General features: G+C 38.2%; 1 protein-coding gene across 4 annotated transcripts in view; it reads left to right on the forward strand.

The window, feature by feature from the left end:
- The window catches only part of stox2b (storkhead box 2b), a 107,231-nt gene extending 83,727 nt beyond the window's left edge, over positions 1-23,504 (forward strand). For 3 of the 4 annotated variants that reach the window (XM_067457078.1, XM_067457079.1, XM_067457080.1), the window contains exons 2-4: positions 5,354-5,506; positions 11,308-13,561; positions 18,883-23,504. In XM_067457078.1, coding sequence (XP_067313179.1) covers positions 5,354-5,506; positions 11,308-13,561; positions 18,883-19,072 — 2,597 coding nt within the window. In that variant the 3' untranslated portion in view covers positions 19,073-23,504. Of the gene's footprint in view, positions 1-5,353; positions 5,507-11,307; positions 15,149-18,882 lie in introns of those variants that run through there. The other variant, XM_067457081.1, reaches the window with a different exon arrangement.
- The last annotated feature ends 1,377 nt before the right edge of the window (positions 23,505-24,881 follow it).

Raw genomic sequence — 24,881 nt, forward strand, 5'->3', positions numbered from 1 at the left:
ATAAACACTGTTTAGTTAAGAAGTTATTTCTGTAAATATATTCTTGGTTATTTTTCATTTGCTTTAGTAGTCAAAGTTTGGTCAGATATACAGCTTATATGGCTAAGGATTGCAAAATTACTATAAGAGATTTTTTTTAACCAGGATGTAAAGCGACTAAGCACTGTTTGCTTTGTTAAATTTATGGCTTGTTTCCACAGAGCGGTACAGTTCAGTACAGTATTTTGCCGTTTCCATTGTCAGAAGTTGGAAATGGTACCCCAATTCTGTACCGTACTAGCCTGACAAGCCAGACCCACATCAAGATGTTTGGTCTGGAAACTCACCATTGACAGGGCTCAATCCGAGGGGCGGGATAAACGGTTGTCTTTCAAACTCCCTCTGCACAGCGTGCATGCAATTGGATAGCGCTACAACCAACCAGAGCAACGAAGGTGAAGGTGATCTTCAGCCCCGTTCTTTTCTCAGAGAAAAGCTTAACTCCAAGTCTTCCAGAGGTCAAAGCTGATTCGAAAGACCGCAGTTCGCCAGTTTCTGTGTTTACTAAAAGCACACGCAACTCGGCCGTCATTATTTTAAGCTTCGCCCACCGACTCTATACACAATGGCCCTTATTTATCAAAAGTGCGTACACCAAATTTCCAGCGTACACCTTGCGTACACCCAAACCCACGGTGACTTTGAGATTTATCAATATGGACGTTGGCGTACGGCACGCTCAAATCCTACACCAGCTCAGGAGGTGGAGTTAGTGGGAAAATGCGCAGAAAAGCAATTCCTAACACCACAAAACGCACTGACAAGATATGCTATATGACCCACTTTTAAATATCACAACAACAACAACATTCAGTGCTTATTTTTGTGCAACATGAACGTCAATGATATAATTTGTGTGACTTTACCAAAGCGTTTGATTTGTAGGCATATGTATTCCTCCATTCGCGAGCCTGTGTGCTTTATCTGACGTTTCAGGCCCGCCTGGCCCGGCAGCTGCGCACGGACTGGGACTAAAATAATTCAGACTGACAAAATAATAAAAATGACATTCTTCTTTTAAATAATAATAAAATCAATAAAAACGACACTCTTCTTCTAAGTAACAAGCGTCATTAAGAATAATAATCATAATAATAAGAAGAAGAATCTTACAAATTGTCATGTAATTATTAATGTGAATGAATCTTACTCCAGATCACATCATCATCACTATTGTACACCCCAATACATGTGCCGTGATACGAAATTAAATGCTAGTTTTTTCAAAACGTGCTGTAAAATAATGCATTGTGATGGTAATTGATCATCCAAACAGCTATTTAAACTGCTGGAATGCGCTTCTCAACCTCCACACTATTAACAGTACTCGTTATTTGTGTCCATATTTTGTTTTTGTAGGTGCCTTTAATTCCACTCTTTAAACTCCCAAATAAAACAATTTCGGGGGTTTTTTCCACTTCCCTGGTGATGGTCTCGATGGGTGTGTCTCAATCATCTCACTAGTTCAGTAGTCAGGGCACTGATCAGGGGGGTCAGCCCATTGACTTATGCCCTAATCAGTGCCCTGACTAGTGGACTAGTGAGATGATTGAGCGCGCCCGATCTCCACGTCGGAGAAGTTTCGCTTCTTTGCCGTCTTCTGTTTGTCCATGGCGTAAAATGAGGGCGTGGGGGAGGCGGAGACTTGAATATATAGGGGCGTGTTATTCTAATGACGATCGTTTTCAGCCGCCACATTTATCAAGGGCAAGTATTGCGTACACCTGGATTTCAGAGGTACGCACAGCTTCATAAATCAGGCGATGAGAGGAGTGTAAGCATAATCTTATGCCAACATATACGCCAGTTTCTACGCAAGATTGATAAATGAGGGCCAATGTGATTGGCCCGTCCAGAGTTTGGCGTTTACAGCTCAGAAGTGAATTGAGAGTTGCTAGATGACACTCACGGCAAATTGGATTTGCTGCCGCTAGGGTGCGTCTAGATTTCTAGGCTTGTACCGTACCACTTTTTTTGCCACCCTTATTTTGGGGTACCAAGGACAGTAGTCCGGTACTAAAGGGTAGAGCTAGACTCACTGCAGAACGTTGATTGGTTGTCAGAGATATGGTGACACAGATAGTTTACGGTCCTGAATCGTACTTTGAGGCGGACAGTAGTGGAGTAAGTACATTTTTCATATGTCAAGTGTTTTTCTTTGGAAAACTTTTACTTCACAACATTCCAAAGCATAATGTCATATTTTTACTTCACTACATTCCATATTGAATATCATTTAATACTTTAATTTAGTATTGTATACTTAACCTCAAGTAAAAATAATTTAAATTTTACTTGAGTACAAAAAAGTACCTTTTTTGTAATTGAGTATTAAAGGTAAAATTGTATTTATGAAATGTATGGCAGTAAAAAGTATGACTTATTATTATGCTTTGGAACGTAGTGAAGTAAAAGATTTCCAAAGCAAAACACTAATAAAGTATGCATATACTTGAAAAATGTACTTAAGAAGGCAAAAAAACTTCTGATCATACTGTACTGTATTGAACCGTACCACACCACTCGGTGGAAACAAGCCTTAAATATACATGTTACCAATTAAAAACTTTTTTTTTGAGTGTCTGAGATGATCATTGCTTATTACTTTTGGATGGACTTAAGTTCAGGTGTTTAACTTTTTTTTCTAGGTATGTGCCTTAAAATTCTAGTATATTTCAAAGTTTTGATGCTATTACCTGGCAAACCATGACAACTCCAATTGATTAGTTCTTCCTTGTAACATGGCTTTGTTTTTCAGTGGATTTAAGCAGGTTTCAGTCAGCTATTGGCATTTTTTTCTGTAGTATGCATCAGACGGTCTGAATTTATTCTGGTTAGTAGATTCACTAGTCCAGATTCTTGCACTTAACTCTGCTTTTGAACCCAGACTGCACACTATAATTGTTTGGCGCTCTGTTATTCTCATGTTACTTGCACACCTGGGTTTTTTGAGCAGGTTTGAGAATGTCCTGGACATTGTTAAAGTAATGGGACCAGGCCAGACTGTAAATGGGATACCTATGCATATCTGTAGTTCATGTGATTCTCATCAAAAAGAAACTCGACCTCCATGTTCATCTATAATCAGCTTCCTGCATCTACAGCCCCTGATAACTTGTATCCGGCTGTGACATCAAACAGATCTTAGGTCAGCGTTTCATCTTTATCAGGCTTACCATCCTGAGCGTGTCTGGTTATTGCTTTCCACCTTCACATGAACACTAGCTCACTTTGTGCTATTCTCACATGTGTTTTGTCTTAATCAGCTTACCCTTGTACTTCACCAGCAAGGAAGGTGCTTTAACAGTTTGTTTCTGTCCTCGTTTTGCACGTCTGATGAGCCCGATTTGGATCCTAAGAGCCAGGGATCCATGCTGAGCTACTTACCCCAGGTGCCAAGGCCTGCTGACTGGGAGTGATGCTTTCTCTAGGTGTCTCTTCCAGGGCCTTTACTGGAGAGTATAGCACCAGATGTTCTGTGCTATTTTGGGAAAGGTCTTTGAGTAGTACAGAATGTGGGTCAGTCCAGAGAGCAAGAGTTAAGTCTGTAGTTAAGGTTGTCAAAGGTAGAGATTTGATTTCAGCAGGCTAAAGGTGGGAAATGTCATTTTTGACGAAAAAATGACAATTAATGTTTTTCTAAAATGATTTTTGTTGAACTGCCAGCAATTTGTTGCCAAGGTGCAGTTTTGGGAGTACATTGTAGAGGTCAACTGGTAAGGGTTTTCAAAGGCTAATGCGGAGTGGTGATTGGCTGCCGTGTGAGTCTACGTCATTGTGTTTTCTCCGCATTATTCATGAAAATTAACTTTTTAATCTAGTCACTCACTGCACTGTATTATCGCATTACAGCAGAGAATTCAAATGTCACAAAAAACAGCTTCAGCGACATTCGTTCACCAGCCTATTCAGATTTGCATTCGGACACGTGTCGTAAGTGTGTTTTCTCAGTACAGTAACACAACAGTGTTATTTGCATTTACCCTACAATGCAGTCAGAGCTGGATTTTGACTGCCAATGTGTCTAACAGCAAAAGCTGTAAAAACCTTTAATATGTAAAAACAAACAAGAGCAATTTCTGCATGGAATGCCAAAGATAAGTTTAGCAAAGCAGATCACGGTTCATATCTAGACCAGGTTTCAAGTGGACTTTTTTTTGTGTGGACATATTTCATATATTAGTGCTCCAACATGAACAAGCACAGTGAATGCGTGCATATTTTATCTCGTCTCCATCAAAGTAGTTTATGCGCATGTTTTTTTTATCAGATAATTTTTTTAAATTTAATTTAATGTAAATTTTTAGAATTTATAAACATCTCGGCATTTCCATCTAGCAAGATTTTATGCAATATCCCAAAATGTGCATAAAAATAGATGGATAGAAACATAGTAATAAACGTACTGATACAGTGGTATGTCTGATCATGAACACAATGACACATTTTAATCTGATGTACAGAAGACAATTATTTAGACTGAGAATGCGAAGAAAAATCAACAAATTCCTTTATTTTTCCTGTGTTAAACTGATGCGTATCAGTTGCTCAGAGATTGTAGAGCTTATAAAAGTAATGAAAATATTATTAGACCTTTTAAATGTTCTTTCTCATTTTTCATATGAACCAATAGCTCTGCAAAGTTAGAATTAAGAACAGTTTATCAAAACGTATTTGATTTGTTCATGATAGTTGTTAATAGTTAATGATTTTTCTAATGAGTTTGTTGTCATAGGGTTACTTTTTTATAAATGCATCAACGTGCACCCACCTCTGTTGTTTGTTTTTCTTTCAAATTTTAATATTAATTTGTCTGTACAATGAGTGTTGTAGGTCTGTGTTTCATTGGTTTATATTAACGAAATATCAACAACAACAACAAAAAATTCATATTTTCAGTTAGAATACTGTGAATGTCAAAACTGTAACATTTTAAGTGTTGTTGTATTTTATACACAAAAAAGAGAATCAAAATAATAACCATTTATTATTTGCCATACAATCACAATAATTATTGGTCTGTTATCTGCAAGAATTTTAATTTCTGTGCATCCATAATGTTGTTTTTTTGTTTATTTTAAAATTATTTTAGGTGTTCTTGAAATTGGTTAAATAGACAGTTAATCATTCTGTTATTAATGGTTTTTTTTTGTTTATTTAAATGACTGTTCTCATAACTTTGATCAGAAGAGAAGAGATCCTCTAGAAAGTCAAGATGCCTGTTCTGGAGTCCTAAAGCTACCAGTGTAACATTTAACCTTTGACCTCTCTACCACACTGAGTTAATCTTTGTCTTTTGATCTGCCCTTTGCAGGTGATGTGTCTCCCATCAGCATGTCTCCCATCAGCCAATCCCAGTTTATCCCGCTGGGAGAAATCCTGTGCCTGGCCATTTCTGCCATGAACTCTGCCCGTAAGACCGTCACACAAGAGACTCTCATCGAACACCTAGCAACATGCTTCCCAGGTAACGTCCTTCAATAATAACACAGAACACAGGTGCAGGTAATGTGCTGTATCGTATTGAAAGTAATGTCACATTGCAAAACATTCTATTGATCCTAAAATAGGCTTCATTTCCTAAATAATTTTTCATTGTAAATTTAAGGTAATATGTGACCTGGATATGTTTTTGTGAGATTTACTTAAATGTCGCTTCAGATCCCATGCTCTAACCCCAAGGCTACAGCATATAGATGAATGACGTGCTCTGTTATTTTCATGCTTCTTAAAATAAGCTGGAAGCATCTGTAAATCTTGCATGCTGAATCTGTTTTATAACAGTTCAGTGATTTTAGTTCCTTTAGTTTTTGCCAGTAACACCAGTCGTAACCGTTTACACACTCATTTGCACATGATAATAGCCATATTCTGGAACATCTGGATAAAGTTTCATATTTAGAGCGCTATAAAGCAAGATGTGGTCACAGCAGTGATATGGAAAGTTTAACTTCCATTGTTATGCTTTAACTGCAGAAACACAGCACAGGATAATGATGTTTTGCTGAACTAGTGGTTGTATTATGGGGAAAATGTGTTGTAATATTTTGTCAGAGATTGTGATACACAAATACTGAATCAGTAGACATTTTTAAAGTGGCTTAAAGTGTAACTAAACACAAATCTTAAATATTCTTTATTTTTTAAATGCTGGCTTTAGAGGTTATTCATTTATTTGAATACACTGTATCAGTGTGCAAAACTATACAAATACATGCTTTGGCTGGTTGACATAGCTAAAGTTATTTCTCAAAATTGTTTAATACATGAGTTCTGACTAGGGCTGCACGATTAATCTAAATTAAACTGCACATTATTTTTTTATTGTATCTTTTTTATTTATTTTTGTGCAGCATGTCCGTGATCAGTAGCAAATGCTGCTCCATCTGAAAGCCAGAGGGCATTCTCGCACAGAAACTCCAAATATGACCCACAAAAGTACGATAATGCACATCATTCCAGGAAATTCCTATGGGCATCATACTATCACTGTAGCTGAATAAACAGAAGATTGAAATGCTGATTAAACATGACTAATAAACACATGACTACGACAATATTTGGTTTATCTGAGTTCTTCAAGCCTTCTCTGGTATTTTCATTATAGAGTCTATTTTGTATTGTTTTATTTTTTTTATTGTGGACAAGTGAACATTTTTATACAATGAAACATAAATAACATTTTTTAACAGTTTGTGCGGTAATCCACACATGCAATAACAAAAAAACTTGCATATAATGTGCAACATTGTTTTCCCATTTGCCCAAAAAGGAGTGGGAAGAAGAAAACTTTAACTTTATTTATACTTCAATGCTCATTGACACTGTATAGAATACTAAAGAATAATTGGTAAAATGGTATTATAATAAAGTGGAAGCAATTGGGAACAACAGCAACTGAAGTGTTAGGCCATGTAAAATCAAACATGTTAAGTGTTCTCTTTTGTTGGACAAGGTTCATAAACGCTTCTCAAGTTTGGAAAGATGTTTGTTTTGTGTTGCTTTGTCAAATTTACATGTTATAAGCAACTGAAACCTGCAGTGCTTTCAGATGGAGCAGCGTTTACTACTGATCACAGAGCTATGCTTCACTGACAAGCTGCGCATAAAAATTAAAAATAAATAATACAAATAAAAAAACGGTTTAAGCACAATTTCAGGTTAATGGGTTTATTCACTAGCCTGACAAGCCACATCAAGATGTTTGGTCTGGACTTACCATTGACAGGGCTCAATCCGAGGGGCGGGATAAACGGTTGTCTTTCAAACTCCCTCTGCACGCGATAGGATAGCGCTACATCAACCAGAGCAACGAAGGTGAAACAGAGCTTGTTGACAGATTAAACATTCGCTGTATCCGGTTGCCAGTTTCTGTGTTTACTAGAAGCACAGAAACGCATCTCTGCCGTCGTCATTATGGCCCCGCCCACCGACTCTATACACGATGTGATTGGCTCGGCAAGAGTTAGGGGAATAATGCTCAGAAGAGTATTGAGAGTTGCTAGACGACACTCGCGGGCAGATTTGCTGCTGCTAGGGTGCGTCTAGATTTCTAGGCTAATCATTCACCAAAAAGTGAAAATTATCCCATGATTTACTCACCCTCAAGTCATCCTAGGTGTATATGACATTCCTCTTTCAGACGAATACAGTTATATTAAAAAAGTCCAAGCTCTATAATGGCAGGGATTGTTGCTCAGTTTTTGAAATCCATAAAAATGCATCTGTCCGTCAAATAATGTGCTCCGCACGGCTCTAGGAGGTTAATAAAGGCCTTCTGAAGCAAATCGCTACATTTTTGTAAGAAAAATATCCATATTTAAAATGGATAAAAGTTCCATCTGATCGCCTTCCATGGAAAAGGGTTGAAAGTACCTTTTTGGAGTTCAAGATGCGTATGCGACGTCTTACGAGCGTAACTTGTCGCGTTAGCCTTTGACCCGCAGAGGTACTTTCAACACTTTTTCCATAAACTGAATACGGAAGCCGATCGGCCGAAACATTTACTTTATAAAGTTTTAAATATGGATATTTTTTTAAACAAACACATCAACTCACTTCTAAAGGCATTTATTAACCTCCCAGAGCCGTGTGGAGCACATTATTTGATGGGCAGATGCATTTTTATGGACTTCAAAAACTGAACAATTCCTGCTTGGATTAGCCAGAACTTTTTTAATATAACTCAACTTTTATTTGTCTGAAAGAAGAATGCCATACAAGCCTAGGATGACTTGGGGGTGAGTAAATCATAGGCTAATTTTCATTTTTGGGTGAACTATCCCTTTAATTGCGGTTTAATTGCAAAAAACAAAAAACAAAAAAACAATTGTCAATGTATTGCTTCTAAAATGGTTTAAAATAATGATTTTTGTTTTAATTAATTCACTTGAATTGTGACTCAAAATCTACCTATTGCCATTGCATTTTTGTGACCAATGTTTAAATCAAAGGGACTATATATTTTAATTTTTTTAAATTTGTGTTTGTTTGTGTGTGGTCAGTTTCAGGATCTCAGTATGATGCTGATTATATCATGTGAGAGTGAGAGTGAGATTGAGCTAAAGAGATGCAGGAGATCCTGAGTCATAATGAGATCTGTGTCCTAGGATTTGAGGCAGTGAGTTTGCTATAGAATCAGTAGTGAACATAGAAGTTGCTATAGAAAAATGATCTCATCCTTTAAGCTCACACCTAAAAGGTTTTGAACCAGCTATACTTTTTGCACACCTATACCTCTACTCTAGACCCATATTACCAGTATTGAGAAAGCAAGTGTGTGTGTGTGTGTGTGTGTGTGTGTGTGTGTGTGTGTGTGTGTGTGTGTGTGTGTGTGTGTGTGTGTGTGTGTGTGTGTGTGTGTGTGTGTGTGTGTGTGTGTGTGCGCGCGCGCGGTCACCAGGTGAATTGGGTTTGGTTTGATTCCACTTGTAAAGTTACCTCGAACTGCTATAAGTTTAGATAAAAGAATCTCCCAAATAAATACATGCAAGTGTAGGTATGCATCTGAGTGAATAAAAGTCTTATGGGGATAGTTTTGTGCTGTTAGAAAGATAAAAGTGTTGGAGAGAGGCACATTGAATGTAAAAATAAAGCATACAGGCATCATTGAAATGTAATATCTTATTCCACAGAGCACATTTTCATATGACTCATGTAGCAGTTCATCTCACTGTTTATATTGCAGAAAAGAAAATTCCCCCATGAAGTTACTATTTTGTTCAAATCCACTGATGTGTTTATTTTGGAGAAAGCTGCTATTAGGAGGACATTGTATGGATCCTGTTGTGAAAAAAAGTATATTATTGTGAGGCACACAGCATCACATTATTATTACTTGGTTTCTCATTTTTCAGAGGTCAAAGTGTGTTTGTTTGGAGAAAAAACACTTTCTGACATAAAAGTAAAACCTTGAGATGGAAACTTATGCAACACAGAATGTACATTTAAAAAAAAAAATTGAATGTAATTTTTAAAAAGGAAAAACGTACACGGTTGATGTTTAGTTGAGTTAAAGTTATCCTTTTATTGTATCAGTGCTTCATTGTAGATCTGTGGTTAGTTACGGTCCTTTCACACAGGACGTGGCAGTGGTGAATTTCTGGTTCATTTTCAGTGGGAGACATGCAGAAAGCGGCAAAGCGCAGTGCACAAGCGGTGCCTGGCACCCAAAATCCTACCGCTTCAAGCAGGCGCAGCCGCAGATTAATTTTAGATATTAGATATAGATATATTTTCTTTTTGTCAGAGACAGTGGCAGCCGCAGCAACTTTAAACAATTATTGGACAGATTATTAACAACCAATCATAAAACATTAGCTTATACTGGAGTCTTGAAAACATGATAGAGAAGATTTTTTAAAATGTAATAGAATTCCCAGGGTGGTATAACCATCAAAAAATCTTATGCAGATATAAGTAAAAAAAATGCATATAAGATTGCATGAGTTGGTTTGCCTGTTAAAAATGCAAATATGTGCAAAATGTAAAGGTTAACTGTGTCTGACATAAATAGGCTAGTCATATTCCCAGGACATTATAAATAACGTGTAAATTCACACGTCCTGTGTGTGTGATTTAGATTTTTATTTATTTATAAAACCCTCAAAACGTATTCCCAAAACTTGGTAAGGAAGAAGGGACATTTGTCTGGGTTGTTGCATCTTGAGATGTTTTTTTCTTTTTGATGTATGTTTAATACTTCAAACATGTCTGCTGCCGTTTAATAGTCATTTTAATGCAATTTATCTATCAAGATCTTGAGAAGAACTTCTCAACTCAACAGCTCTAGGTATTTTAAAACCAAAGGGAATTTCTGCTGTAAGTGAGAAACTGTTGTTCTCGATTTGGATTAGACAGTTGTTTAAGTGTGTGTGTGAGGGAGAGTATTTGTAAGGTTGAATTAGGATTGCACCTCATTGACAGGGAAACTAAGCGGCAACTATGATGTAAGTACAGGCAACCTTATTCCACCTCAGCGTTTACATATAGTAGTGCTCTGGACTACAAATGTACGGCAAATGAAAAACCAGAACTGATACAGCGCTCAACTCTTTAACTCTTCTTTACTGTTTGAAAGAGTTCAGGAGTTGAAAAAGTACTCAAGGACTGTGTTTCCCTTATACAACTCTGACATCACAAATGCACTTACCTAAGCTATCATTACAAATATCTCTATATTTGGACCATAGAAGTTTATGGCACAGACAGACGTATACTGACTCGCCTCCTGAAGCGTGGATGTTTGAATGGGGTGTTGCCTACTGCGTTTTAGCTGCAGTGGTGGGGGGGATTGCGTCACACTAGACTGGTTTTAAGGACTCCATGATGTAATGGGGAGTAATGCCAGCAGAGGAGCAAAGCTCGGAAACCAGTCAACCAAGCACAGAAGACAGCCACCGCTGCTCCGTGTCTAGATGCTGCATTAAACACACTCATGCATAGTGTCAAACAGGACAGAATGTGAATGGATTTTTAAATAAAGGCTATTTACTTTAGCACACTATTGAACAATGAACATATATGTAGATATAAGATGTGTTGTGTTCTGTTATATTAGTCAATTTTAAGGGATGAAGATGAAACAAAATAAATGACATGTGTTTTTAAATCCCATAATATTGTCAGTGTGTGGAATCGCCACTTGTGATACTTTGTTACAATCAAATTAAAATTGTGGTATCAGTGTGAAATGAATATTGTTGGTGTCACTGCATTTGTTTTGCCGTATTGGACTGATCGTCTTCTGTCTCTTTTTCTCTCCGGTAGGCGTCCCCACTCCAAGTATGGAGATTCTGCGGCACACGCTCAACATGCTGGTCCGAGAGCGGAAGATCTACCCCACCCCAGAAGGTTATTTCATTGTCACCCAGCAGACATACTTCATCACGCCTTCCCTCATCAGGACTAACAGCAAGTGGTACCACCTAGACGAGAGGATACCAGATCGCATGCAGCAGCAGCAGCCGTGTACCTCTCCTCACTCGGGTACCATGACGCCCTCCACATCCGGATGCGTCCGGGAAAGACCTCACCACAAGAACCATAGTGATTCATACAACAACAGCTATCGGGAGGACATGCCTAGCACACATACCTCAACCTTACAAAGAAGGTCTAAGGAGCATAAAGAGGTTTCTCCTGTGTCTCCACCCCCTCAGCAGCCATCAGAGAAGAGTAAGAGTGCTCTTAGTTTTCCATTTAAAACCGAGACAAACAGTAAACACAAAGATGGAAGCAGCAGCAGTGGGGAGAAGCAGTCTAAGAAGTTTGGACTGAAGCTTTTCAGGTTGAGCTTCAAGAAGGACAAGACGAAACATCTAGCCACGTTTTCCGCTCAATTTCCACCTGAGGAGTGGCCACTGCGGGATGAGGAGACACCCACTACCGTTCCCAGAGAGGTGGAGATGGAGATCATCCGTCGGATCAACCCAGATCTCACGGTGGAGAACCTTGCTCGCCACACAGCTGTAATGAAGCGACTGGAGGAGGAGAAGGCACAGAGGAACAAAGCTAACTCTTCGGCTCAGCAGAGTGCACGCAGCAAGAGGAGCCGCAGTCATCGAAAGACCCAGCAGGGCAAGGCCTCACGTTCCCATAGCAAAACACGAGTGTCCAGGGGTGATCCGTCTGAAGGATCTAACCTGGACATAACATATGACCGGGATTACAGATTCTACAGCTCCTCTTTGGTACGTTCTCCACGTGAAACCATGATGTCCATGGAGCGGAATAGGGGGAAGTATATGGTTCACAGCAACCCCAATATTGTGGAGTCTCACTTTACCACTGCTCCAGAGTGGGATGTTTCTGGAGAACTGGCAAAGCGGCGGACAGAAATGCCGTTCCCAGAACCTTCTAGGGCACAGTCACATTCCAAAGTCCACCGAAGTCATAGTCATACACAAGAGAGAAAGTCACGAAACGAGAGGTCAGACAAGGCCAAAGAAAGGTCACGCTCCATGGACAACTCCAAGGGGCCTCTTGGGGGCCCATTTTTAGGTGGCCCTGAGGACTTTGAGTGCGGTCCTGATGACAGGAGTCGGTACTACACTGACGATGGTACTTTGAGGGCATCTGCGCAGGCGACCCACTATTCCCGAATCATGCTCTCTGCTGCTAGATTACACTCTGACGTTTGTGTGCCTGATGTTGGAAGAGGATCCTCAGAGGATGCTGTGCTTTACCGGACTTTGGAGAAGAGTAAAAGCAGGGACAGTCTACCTGCTTACAATGATCGGAAGTCTTGCTCTCCCAAAACACCTGTGGATGACTATTTCCAGTGTACTGCGGCAAATGAAGTCTCTCTCTCTGCACCGTCATCTCTTGTAAAACCCAGCCATGACTTTACAGATAGTGTCTGGAAGGGGATCTCCTCTGACCGACTGACACCTCATCTAACGCCACCTCACCCTATAGAATATAAAGAGGAGACAGTCAAGGGACAAAATAGTATTCCTATAGGGACAACGAGCCAAACTCCCGAGCATCTCCCCAATGGACGATTGTTGCACCAACACAATCCTGACTCAGGTGACTTGGACAAAATGCCAGAGGTTTACAGCCAAGAGACTTTGTTTAAACCTCCAGACTACGTGGAGAGCAGCTTCTCAAGGCCAGGTACGATAGGTAAGTCCCCTCACACCAAGTCAGCAGAGGTCCTGGAGACTCAGGAGCATTTCGATAAACCTCTACCACTGACCGTGCCATCATCCTCGGCTCAGGAGCAGGCTTCATGCGCAGAAACCACCTTTGACTATTACAATGTGTCGGATGATGACTCGGAGGAGACTAGTCATAAGAACCGGGTGGAGAAGAAAGTTCTAGAAGAGGGAGGGACAATGCAATGGCTGCTGGAAAGGGAGAAGGAGCGGGATTTGCAGCGGAAGTTTGAAAAGAACCTTACCTTTCTAAGTCCCAAGGAAGGTGAGGGGAACAACAGCCAAAAATCTGTCCATTCTACCCGATTGGACAGTATGGACTCCAGCAGTGTGACTGTGGACAGTGGATTTAATTCCCCACGGTAAGGCACTCAGGGCCACTTTAAGGGTTTGTTTCATTTGTTGTGTTGGCAAAAGGGTGTGTCTGAAATGAGGGGTATGCTATTCTATGAATAGACATATCCTTGTTTTTAACTCAGTGTTAACTCACAGGAACATTTAGGGGTTTTTGCTTTTATAGTCATGAAAGAATTCCGTAGAGCCTTACATTAATCCCAGTTGAGCAAACCTTCCATCTTATTTTAAGCAGTAGTACCCACCTCTGTGAATGACATTAAGGCCAGAAACATACTCTATGCAAGTACAAAAACACCAGTTCTTGGCCAATGCTTTGTAATCTTGCTGTTCTGTTATACATACCGGTACCTAAGTTTTAGACTACTTAGGTTTGTTACCGCCACAGTAACCCAATAATGCAAGTTAAGATAAATGTCTGTGCCATTCAACCTGTGGGTTATATTTCATGTTACTAGCTATAAACATGTCAACATTTTAACTAACTTTGACTTGCTTAGCAATGTACTGTTAAAATTTCCATTGACCTATAATATAACTTCCCACTATAGTGGCCCTTGCATAAGTGATGAGAATTAATTTTACACATTGCATTACCTTTAGCAAAGCTATCGTTCATACTTGCGTAGAGTATTTTTGGGGCTTAATGCTACTATGTATCAGGTTTTCACTAAAATGTGAAAGGTACCGAATACACCTTAATGTAGGCCAACCACTACCAGTTTTATAACTGCAATCCTTGAAAGGGTTTACACCATTTGTTTTTATTTGGTTTTGTTTAAACTGAATTTTTTTGTTTAAATGTGATGTTTTGGGTGCTCCTTTTGTCATTTTTGTCTAAATGAACATCATGTTTGTATTGTAAGTGCTGCATTGTTGCATTGTGTGTTCTTAACTAAAATCCATTGGGTTAATTGACATTGTTCTCAAAATTATCACAGTATAAGCACATGTCTGTCACTTTATCTATTGATATGTTTGAGGCCTTACTTAAATAAGAAATTGCCTTGAGCACATGATGCAACTTGTGCAACTTTACGTCCTGACATTATCCTTGTCCTTCCCTTCAACCTGCACCCTTTGAAAACCCTTTGATCTCGTCTTCCAAATGTCTGAAACCTCTCATATTTCAAACTTCCAGTAGATGTTTTCATGCTCAGATATTGCAGTGCAATAATATTGACTTTTAAAGTTGAATGCAAAGTCTGTTTTGCAGGCAAAAATTCAACAACAACAAAAAGACCTTTTGTCATCCAGAGTGATGTAAAGTTTGTGACGTCCACTTGAGGAAATATGCCATGCGTTTTAAAAATCAGAACTGCTGATAAAGATGAAGTGGATATTTTCTGTTTGCGTTTAGAAAAAATGTGATTGGATGAAGAAAAACAAGCACTGTACTGTTACTCAGGTCACCCTGTAAGGCAGAGCGGGTTAAGAACACTGTAAAGTGACGGTGAGCCCGCTCAGTGCCAAAAGCCTGATGAGACATTTCAAACATTTGAAGAACATGATGTGCCCCCGTGTTTTGTTTTGTTTTGTTTTCTTAATTGTGATATTTTTTAGTTTTTCCCCAAATTAAAGTATGTTGTTTTTCATACAGTGGTTCAGTTGTAGTTTTTACCGTGTGTGTGTGTGTGTGTGTGTGTGTGCGTGTGTGTGTGTGTGTGTGTGTGTGTGTGTGTGTGTGTGTGTGTGTGTGTGTGTGTGTGTGTGTGTGTGTGTGTGTGTGTGTATATATATATATATATATATATATATTTGTTTTGTGCAGTTCCTTCCTATGTTTTCATTCCCCCCATGCATTTTGGTTGCTAGCCTTGTTCAAAACATCATAGAAAAGGGATACTGTATGTTTCAAACAGCGGTATGTCAAAAACAACTACATTCCTGTTATTGTCCTATACATTATAAAAACCAATACAAAAATATTATTATATTAACCTATTATAATTTTTTTGTAAATCAAGCATACAATAACCAGAAGTCTTGCTCTCCCAAAACACCTGTGGATGACTATTTCCAGATAATCACATACAATATTGTGAATGAATATTATTATTATTATTATTATGTAAAATAACTTTTCTATTTGAATATATTATATAATGTAATTTATTTCTGGGATGTCAAAGCTGAATTTTCTGCATCATTACTCCAGTCTTCAGTGTCACACGATCCTTCAGAAATTTTTCTAATGTGATGATTTGCTGTTCAAGAAACATTTATGATTATTATCAATGTTGAAAACAGTTATGCAAATTTTAATTTAAAAAAAAATGTTTTAATACATTTTAAAATGTAAAATACATTTACATTTTAAAATGTATTAAAATAGAAAACTAGATTTTAATAATATTTCACAATAATTTTTTTTTGTATTTTTTTATAAAATAAATGCAGCCTTGGTAAACATAAGAAACGTATTTTAAAAAACAAAAACTTTTTTTAAAGGAAATATATTACAAATATTACAGATCAAAAAAGTTTAAAACGGCAGTGTATATGAAACATACAAAAAATATAGATTTGCTAACTTCCAAATCTGACCAAATAGGAACTATATAAGGAGTGTTGTATTCGAATGTGTTGAAATTTGACCATGATGTTTAATTTATGAGCTGGTTGTTTAAAGATGAACTAGTTGGAGTTGAGCTGTATGTCACCTGAATAGGTTCCACTTGCATTTGATTGAATTCAATTTAGATTTTCCCTTTCCAATTTGGGCAGTAACATTTACAATGGACAAATGATTGTGACATTATCAGATGATTTTGTTTATGCAACCTCTTTCATATAGTCCTGCATCATTGGGCATGTTTGGGCTCTTTGATAGAAACATCTATTGGCACGGGTGCTTTTAGAGTCAACATAGAAATCCATGAATCATCACCTTAGACCTTTATAAATATTCTGTTCTTTCAGGTTTGTATCCCTTATTTTACCATAGTCTTTTTTCCTGCACTGTCCTTTTTCTTTTTTGTTTTCCTTTATTTACTTTTCATTTAGTATCAGAGTTGGGCACCATTCTGAATGTAGTTGGAATTTAAAGGCGCAGTGTGTGGTATTTATGAAGATCTGTTAAAGGGTTAGTTCACCCAAAAATGAAATTGATGTCATTAATGACTCGCCCTAATGTCGTTCCACACCCGTAAGACCTCCTTTCATCTTCAGAACACAGTTAAGGATATTATATATTTTAGTCCCAGAGCATATGCAGTCTATACTGTCTATACAGAAAGGGAATAAAAACATCATCAAAGTAGTCCATATGTGACATCAGTGGGTTAATTAGAATCTCTTGAAGCATCAAAAATACATTTTGGTCCAAAAATAACAAAAACCATGACTTTATTCAGCATTGTCTTCTCTTCCGCGTTTGTTTTCAAACCTCAAATAAAGGAGGTTACGTGATTTCAGCAGTTCGGATCGCGTGTCAAACTGCTGAAATCACGTGACATTGGCGATCGGAATCATTGATCGATTCACTGATTCATGGCCGTTTGAATCTTTATTTGAGGTTTGAAAACAAATGCGGAAGAGAAGACAATGCTGAATAAAGTCGTAGTTTTTGTTTTTTGTTGGACCAGAAAAACACACTGAGGGTGTACTCACACTAGGCACGGTTGCCATGAACCGGGCCCGAGTACGATTGTCCCCCCTCCCCACTCCCCCGCTGGCCTGCACTCACATAGGGTTTCAGCATCCGTGCCAGAGCACGCTTACGTCATTATGGTGCGACGGTTTCGGGTTTCAGCATCCGTGCCGGAGCACGCTTACGTCATTATGGTGCGACGGTTTCGGGTTTCAGCATCCGTGCCGGAGCACGCTTACGTCATTATCGTGCGACGGTTTCGGGATAAACAGGAAGAGCGGCGCTCTCTGAACATAATGGAGTCCATCACTCTGTTTTCTTTGTAGATAATTTTGTGTCGTTTGGTCCATGGTGGTCCACAGCCCTCTCACAGCCTGTTGTTAAACAGATGTGTCGCCTTAGTGGCGCGAAAATGTTCACGTAATCGTGCTGCTCGTATTATGAGGTTTGCAATGCAAGGTACCAGCTGAAGTGCAGCAAAGACTTTGCAGCTTTGATTACGGACTGCAGCACGGTTAGCGCTCACACTGCATGTGAACCGCGCCCGAGTCCAACTGATCCGTGCTCTGGCCCACCTCTTCCAAGCGGGCCAGGGCCGGCTAATCGAGCCGAGCCCGGGGACGGTTCGGAGCACTCACACTAGTCAAACGAACCGCGCTTTGGTAGTCAAACGCACTCGGGCACGGTTCAAACTGGCTAGTGTGAGTACACCCTCAGACATAGTGCCTTCTAGCCTTACAAGCCAGACCCACATCAAGATGTTTGGTCTGGAGACTCACCATTGACAGGGCTCAATCCGAGGTTCGCGATAAACGGTTGTCTTTCAAACTCCCTCTGCACGGCATGCACGCAATTGGATAGCGCTACAACCAACCAGAGCAACGAAGGTGAAGCAGAGCTCGTTGACAGATTAAACTTTTGCCATATCCGGTCGGCAAAACTCTGAACACATCTTCCCTTTTTAAGAATGACTTCAGTGCCGTTCTTTGTTCTTTTCTCAGAGAAAAGCTTAACTCCAAGTCTTCCAGAGTCTCGGTCAAAGCTGATTCGAAAGACTGCCGTTCACCAGTTTCTGTGTTTACTAGAAGCACGCAAGCGCAACTCGGCCGTCATTATGTTAAGCCCCGCCCACCGACTCTATACACGATGTGATTGGCCTGACCAGAGTTTGGCTTTTACAGCTCAGAAGGGTATTAAGAGTTGCTAGACGACACTCACAGGCAGGTTAGATTTGCTGCCGATAGGTCGCGTCTAGATTTCTAGGTGCTTCCCGTAACGTTTGTGTGTTACATGAAGATTAGGCGTAGGTCTTTTGCGCCTGTTTAAACACATTCGACCACATGAGCGTTAATGCTATGGTCAAATACGTTTTCACAATCTGAAAGTGGTCAAAAGTGGGGAAAACGTTTTAGACCCAGTTTACGCCAGTATTTAGCCTCGTCCACTTATGATCTGATGGAACGAAACGCATCTTAACACCAGTTGTAAACAGTCTAATGTGAATTCTACATCCTGTCATATAGTACGGAGTTTATTTGTAAATTAAACGGGATTCTCAGTTCAGTTCAGAATGGTGCACAACCCTGATCAGCACTAATAACTAGATTGTGATTGTTAATCTTTGATTAACCCCCATCTGTGTTCCTTTCTCAGTGTGTTACTAATCAATTTTCCATTTCTGCTTTCTTCATAACACTTGCATTCTGTTTCCCTTTCTGTCCTTCTATACTGCTTCAGCACGCGGGAAAGCCTTGCTTCGAACACCTCGAGTAATGTGGAAAATAGCAGGCGTCAGAATATGGCTTTGAGTCCAGGACACATTGGCACCAAAAGACCCCCGCCGCCCTACCAGCCCCCCAGCTTCCGTACCATCCGTGAGCCGGCCGCCAGCCGCACGGAGAAACAGGCCTCCATCACCAGCGTGTAGTGATGGGGACTGTTGAACCGAACTTCACCAGGACTGTTACATTCTGACAGGCAGGACCTTCTGAGCATGTGTGACGCCTGTTCCAGCTGTAATTTCAAATAGAGACACGTTTTAGAAAACGCAGTTCATCATGATTCACTGGAGGTATCTTTTACTTTTTTTGATATTTGTAACAAGTACTGCTGCAGACAAACACGTCAGTTCATTAGGACTACATTTACGCTGATCTGCGATCATGTTTGGGATAAAATCCTTGATCAAACTCATTTGTAGGTGTCCTTTATAGCTTACGGGTCTTAACTGTCTTCTGATCCAAACTTGGCTGCGTTGCCTCTGCCTATACATTCATCGCTGTGTCTAGTGTTTCATTCTGTACGCTCAGGTCCCTCTGAACTCTACTGACTTACTGTCTCATATTTGCTGGCTGTAACTTTGAAGGCCACAATAATCTCCTTGGAAAGCTGAAAAAGCTAATCTGTTTCCACTGGAATCGTTTTACTGCATCCTTGTGTATCGTCCACTGTCCTGGGATTTTTCTGGAATGTTTGTAGTTTATTGAAACTTAACAAAACATACCACCATCAAGGCATTATTTGTTTATAAAAAAAAATACCAATTTAAAATATTACTGGTGCTTTCTCAATGAATGGACCGTTATTCTTAAAAAAAAAGGAAAAAAAAGTTGGAATCAATTCTTTTCTCTTTTTAACCAGGTGCTCAACTACTAGACGACCCAGAATACACACATTGCTACCTCCACTATTTGTACAGTCGTAGAGGGAGACAAGAGTGACGTCCACCCCCCACCTTAGGTCCGCTGTATTAGACAAACCACTATCAGCTTGCAAAATGTGAATGTACTGCTAGTGCTTTTCAATCACATCTCGATCATAAAGCGTTAGTAACCTACTGTTCTCATACTAATAGAGCCGAATCTCATTGTAACAGAGAGGAGACTTGTGTAGAGTTTGGAATCATATAGGACCCATATAGAGTGGATAATTTAGAACTTCATATCTCTGATATGTCCAGCCATGTTAAATTATTTGTTATGATTTGTTACTGCTATTATTATTATAATTATGATTTATTTTTTAGGACACACATTCATGGTAAGCATTAGAAAAATATTTCACTGATTCTTGAGATGTGGGACCAAACATGTAAATGTTATCTGGTGAATAGTTTTGGAAAAACCTTTGGAGGATTAAATTGATCAAAAGTGACAACAGACATTTGTAATATTACATAACATTTCGATTAAGCAGCACAACTTTTTTCACGATATTAAAGGTACACTGTGTGACTTTTTGTTGTTGTTGTTCAAAATTAACAAAAAGTTGTACCATGGTCAGTCTGAATACTCTATTTTAATGGACAGGTAGATCCAAGACAGTTTAATCACTTTTCTATATTAAGGCGCTGTTGTTGTTTTTTTTTAAGCGTGCGCGCATATACACCCTGCTTCCACTGTAAACCCTAATCCTACAACCCTAAAATTAATTTGTTTGAGTAGAGCAATCAAATGAACTTGTATGAGTATTTAGAACTTTGTGAACCAGAGTTCACAAAACTGACACATTTTGAGTAATCTGAATTTAATTGTTTTGAGTTCTATGAACTTGTTTCTTTTAATGTAGACAAACTTAAAATGAACTGAAACTGGGCTGGGAAATGTCTATTTTCTGTCACTTTCCCGGGACACTCGAAAGGGTGCTAAATGCTAAAATTAAATGTTATATAATGTTGAGATTACATGATAATTAGCTTACTCAAATATTTCAAGTTAAGAGCAATTAAATCTACAAGTTCGGCTTATAAACTTTACATTTCTTATTTTAAAAAAAATGTTATTTAAAATATTTTTTTTTTGTTTTGTCAGCTTTTACAGGTCTACAGTGTACTCAATTGCTACTTTATATTTCTCAGCAACGAGGGGGTTACTATTTCGCTATTTTGAAGTATTTCAACTCTCTCTCTCTCTCTCTCTCTCTCTCTCTCTCTCTCTCTCTCTCTCTCTCTCTCTCGATAATTAATTCAAATAAATGTTATAATTCATTAATTCAAATACATTTAATCTTACATAACTGAAGTCATAACTGACAAAAATAATTATCAGCTTTACTCTGCCAATCAAATATTGTGCTGCAAGCATCAATAACAGCTTTAAATTGTTAATGCCAGCAAATTGCCATGGTATAAGCAGGATAATCCACAGCTAGCCGTGCATTAAAGATTTAAATGCACTTTGCAGTGGCAACCACCTGACTTTGCCTTCACATCGTGCATTAAAATAGTTTAATGCACAGCTAGCCATGGATTATCCCTTACTTAATACATCATCAATATGATTCTTTTTGTACCCGGATTCACTATGGTAAAGTCTATTATGAGTGTTTATATTTTAGACCTGTCAGGACGGTTTTTATGTGAAATTGTGCACAGTACATTTGTCACTTGCTCTGGCCACTTTGACGCGTGTGAAGGGTCAGAGGTTAGTTGTCATAATAGAGTGGTGCAGGTCACTGTAGGCCAACCGGCAGTTAGCATCACACTAGTTCCCTTGAGAAAACCCCAATAGGAATTTTCCCCTTTTATTAATTTTGAAGCCTAAATGCAGTCATCAGAAGTAAAAAGCAAAAGATAGCCTATAAATGAACAACACCACAGTCGCTCCACTTCAACGTCACCTTCACTGAGCTTCCGACAACTCTCTCAGTTTTTATCTAAAAACATTTCCGAAGAAAATTTGAGTTAGAATTGTTTATAAGAGCACAATTATGAGCATAATGAGGCTATAAAAGCAGACTGTTTACCTTTTCGACGTGATAATGTTTAATCTCCCCGACAGCCTATGTAGTCGCATTTAGCCACTTGTTAACAGCCTCCTTTAAGACTCGTAACAGATTTAAAAGAAGTGATGTTTTTTTACGCCGTAGAATAAAATGTGATTGTCTTGAGCTTTTGTTCACCACAGACCCATTAACCAAAACCCCATTCAAAAAACCCATTGACTATGGAATGGACATGCTAAAATGCTAACTTGCTTCTGCTTTTTGGCCAACAAAGTGATGTCAGACCTGCACCAATATGTGAAGGAAAAAGGTTGAGCAGCTAAATCTCCAATCTCTGGAGAATCACCGCCGAACAGAGGAGGGTCTGCTAGGAATCAAATTTTCATTTTGCGATAATTGCTGAAGCTTTGCTTAGATGAGAATAGATGCCTCTAAACAACAAAAGTTGCCTAGTGTACCTTTTATGAAATGTTTCTTGAGCACCAAATCAGCACATTAGAGTTCTGAAGGATAATGTGACACTGAATTGTAATTATATTACACAGTATTAGTTTTTATTATATATAAAATAATGTAGAAAATTATTCTTCTTCCTTGACCATAATTTGCCAACTCCATTTTACAGATTGTAATAAAATTGTATGGGATAGTTTTAGATAATCTCCTATATAGAATCATGTTAGCAACCTACAACAGCAAAACCAGAAAAAAATAAAGTGGCTACTGCAATTAAAACTTGTGTGGCTGTTTTGTCAACAAAATATGGTTATGATGGTGTCATATTTTCTTCATTCTTAAAGTTTGTCAATATTTATAAATATTCATGTCAGACATGTATCATAAATATTGACAAATATAGAAAATCATGTGGCATGACCGTACAGATTTTGTATCTGACATTACTGACCTGGAAATTAGTTATATATAATGGATTTATAAAACAGCAACCAAGCCAAAGTAAATGCCTTTTGTGCAAGTTCATACAAAATAATACTTTGATGCATAAACGTTTTATGTTTTGTGCCTGTTTTGTCCCAGTATTCAAGAATCAGTGATTTTCTAAGTTTTTAAATAAGTTATTAAAATAAGTCTGAAAGAATGTTTTTTTTTCTTTTGTGAAATGATGTTCACTGCTCCTTTTAGTGAACATCTGTCATATTTCATTGGCATACGAGTCCCCTCATGAGTTCTAGAGGACTGTAAAATATCACGCTCTCGAATAAATGGATAAACTGCAGCCAGGACTACCTTGTTATACCATTTTTGCACTAATGCCTGTTCTCTGGTGACTGTAAAAAGAAAAAGGAAAAAAATCATCCGAATGGATGTTCTGTTTATAATGAACATATTTCATACGAAATACTGATAGTCCATGAAATGTCTTCCCTAAACATGATGGATTTCTTATGGTTCTCAATAACATTGTTCCTTATTGTGACATTATGTCATTCTGTAAGAGATGGCTATCTGTCAAGCTAAGTATAAAACCCTACAAGGGGGATTTTTTTTTTGGTAAAGTCTCTATTTAAAAAAAAAATCCCGTTTGTGTAGTTGTGCTGTTAAATGTTTTAGTGTACTAAATCCCTCCCTTGGGGATTGTGTAACTTTTTAAGACAATAAAATAACATGACATGTTTATAACTGTGTAATCTCTGTTGAGGTCAATGCCATGTTCGGTTTTAGTGTCATTTTAAATTGCTACGTTTGAAGAATAATGCTCACATTGAGGTACACTACCCTACATAACCACTAGAGAGCGCTCAACAAAATCTGTAAAGACTTATTCCAACTAACACGTGATTAAAAAAAAAAATCATTCCTGCAATGTTCAGGGTATAAATTAGGATGTCTGACTGATATTTGTGGCACACCATGAAGTTTTTATTTTTATTTTTTGCTTAGTTCCTGGTTTTATGATAATTGTAATCATATAAGACTCAAACATACAACAATTCAAGTCTGGTATTTTTAATATTATGCAAGAAACACAAGCCCAGAGTGTCAAAACAAATCAGAAACCTCTGAGGTTAACCATAGTTCTCTTGCTTTATTTCCTGTTGCGATTGCTTTCATCTTGGGTGTTGTGTGTTTAAAATGGCTAAAAATTGTGACTAAAAGCTTTTTAGCTTAAGTTTGTAGTAGCCTACACTACAGCATAATATACAACTATTGAGTATACATCATGTAATAATGAAAGATATAATTTATAAGATACGTTTTGTTTTATTTTTTAAAAAGTACCCATTTCTGGTGCTAATGTAGACTCAAGCTTATATCTGTTGTAATGTCATACCTGATCGAAGTGAATAACACGGCATCACCATTACGGCACCTGTTAGTGGGTGGGATATATTAGGCAGTAAGTGAAAAGCTTTTCTAAATTAAAGGGTTAGTTCACCCAAAAATGAAATTGATGTCATTAATGACTCCATCTTCATGGACCCCGATGTCGTTCCACACCCGTAAGACCTCTGTTCATCATCACACAGTTTAAGATATTTTATATTTTAGTCCCAGAGCATATGCAGTCAATGCCCACTTTACTGTCCATGTCCAGAAAGGAATAAAAACATAGTCAAAGTAGTCCATATGTGACATCAGTTGGTTAATTAGAATCTCTTGAAGCATCGAAAATACATTGCATAAAATGCTCAATAAACTGCGTCTGCGAAGTGACAGTCTTATGTTTATTTGACGGTGATTTCACATTTCTTGTTCGTATAAAGGCTAAATACAAATAAAAGGTAAACATTAATTTATTTGTACCGTTTTTATTTCTAAAATATTATATAGTTTTATAGGAGGAGGTTTCATAGACTTGGCAAATTAATTTTTCAGAAGTTTGTGGGTACAGAAATCCCTTTTGGCAGTTCTTGGTAGTTTTTCTAAAGCTTTTATATAGTTCATATCGATATCGAAATTATATCGTATCGACCAAAATTAAGAAATATATCGTGATATAATTTTTGGCCATATTGTCCAGCCCTAAGACCTTTTAAAGCTTTTCTAAATGT

Source organism: Pseudorasbora parva, chromosome 11 (assembly GCF_024679245.1).
Source record: "Pseudorasbora parva isolate DD20220531a chromosome 11, ASM2467924v1, whole genome shotgun sequence".
Classification (NCBI taxonomy): Eukaryota; Metazoa; Chordata; class Actinopteri; order Cypriniformes; family Gobionidae; genus Pseudorasbora; species Pseudorasbora parva.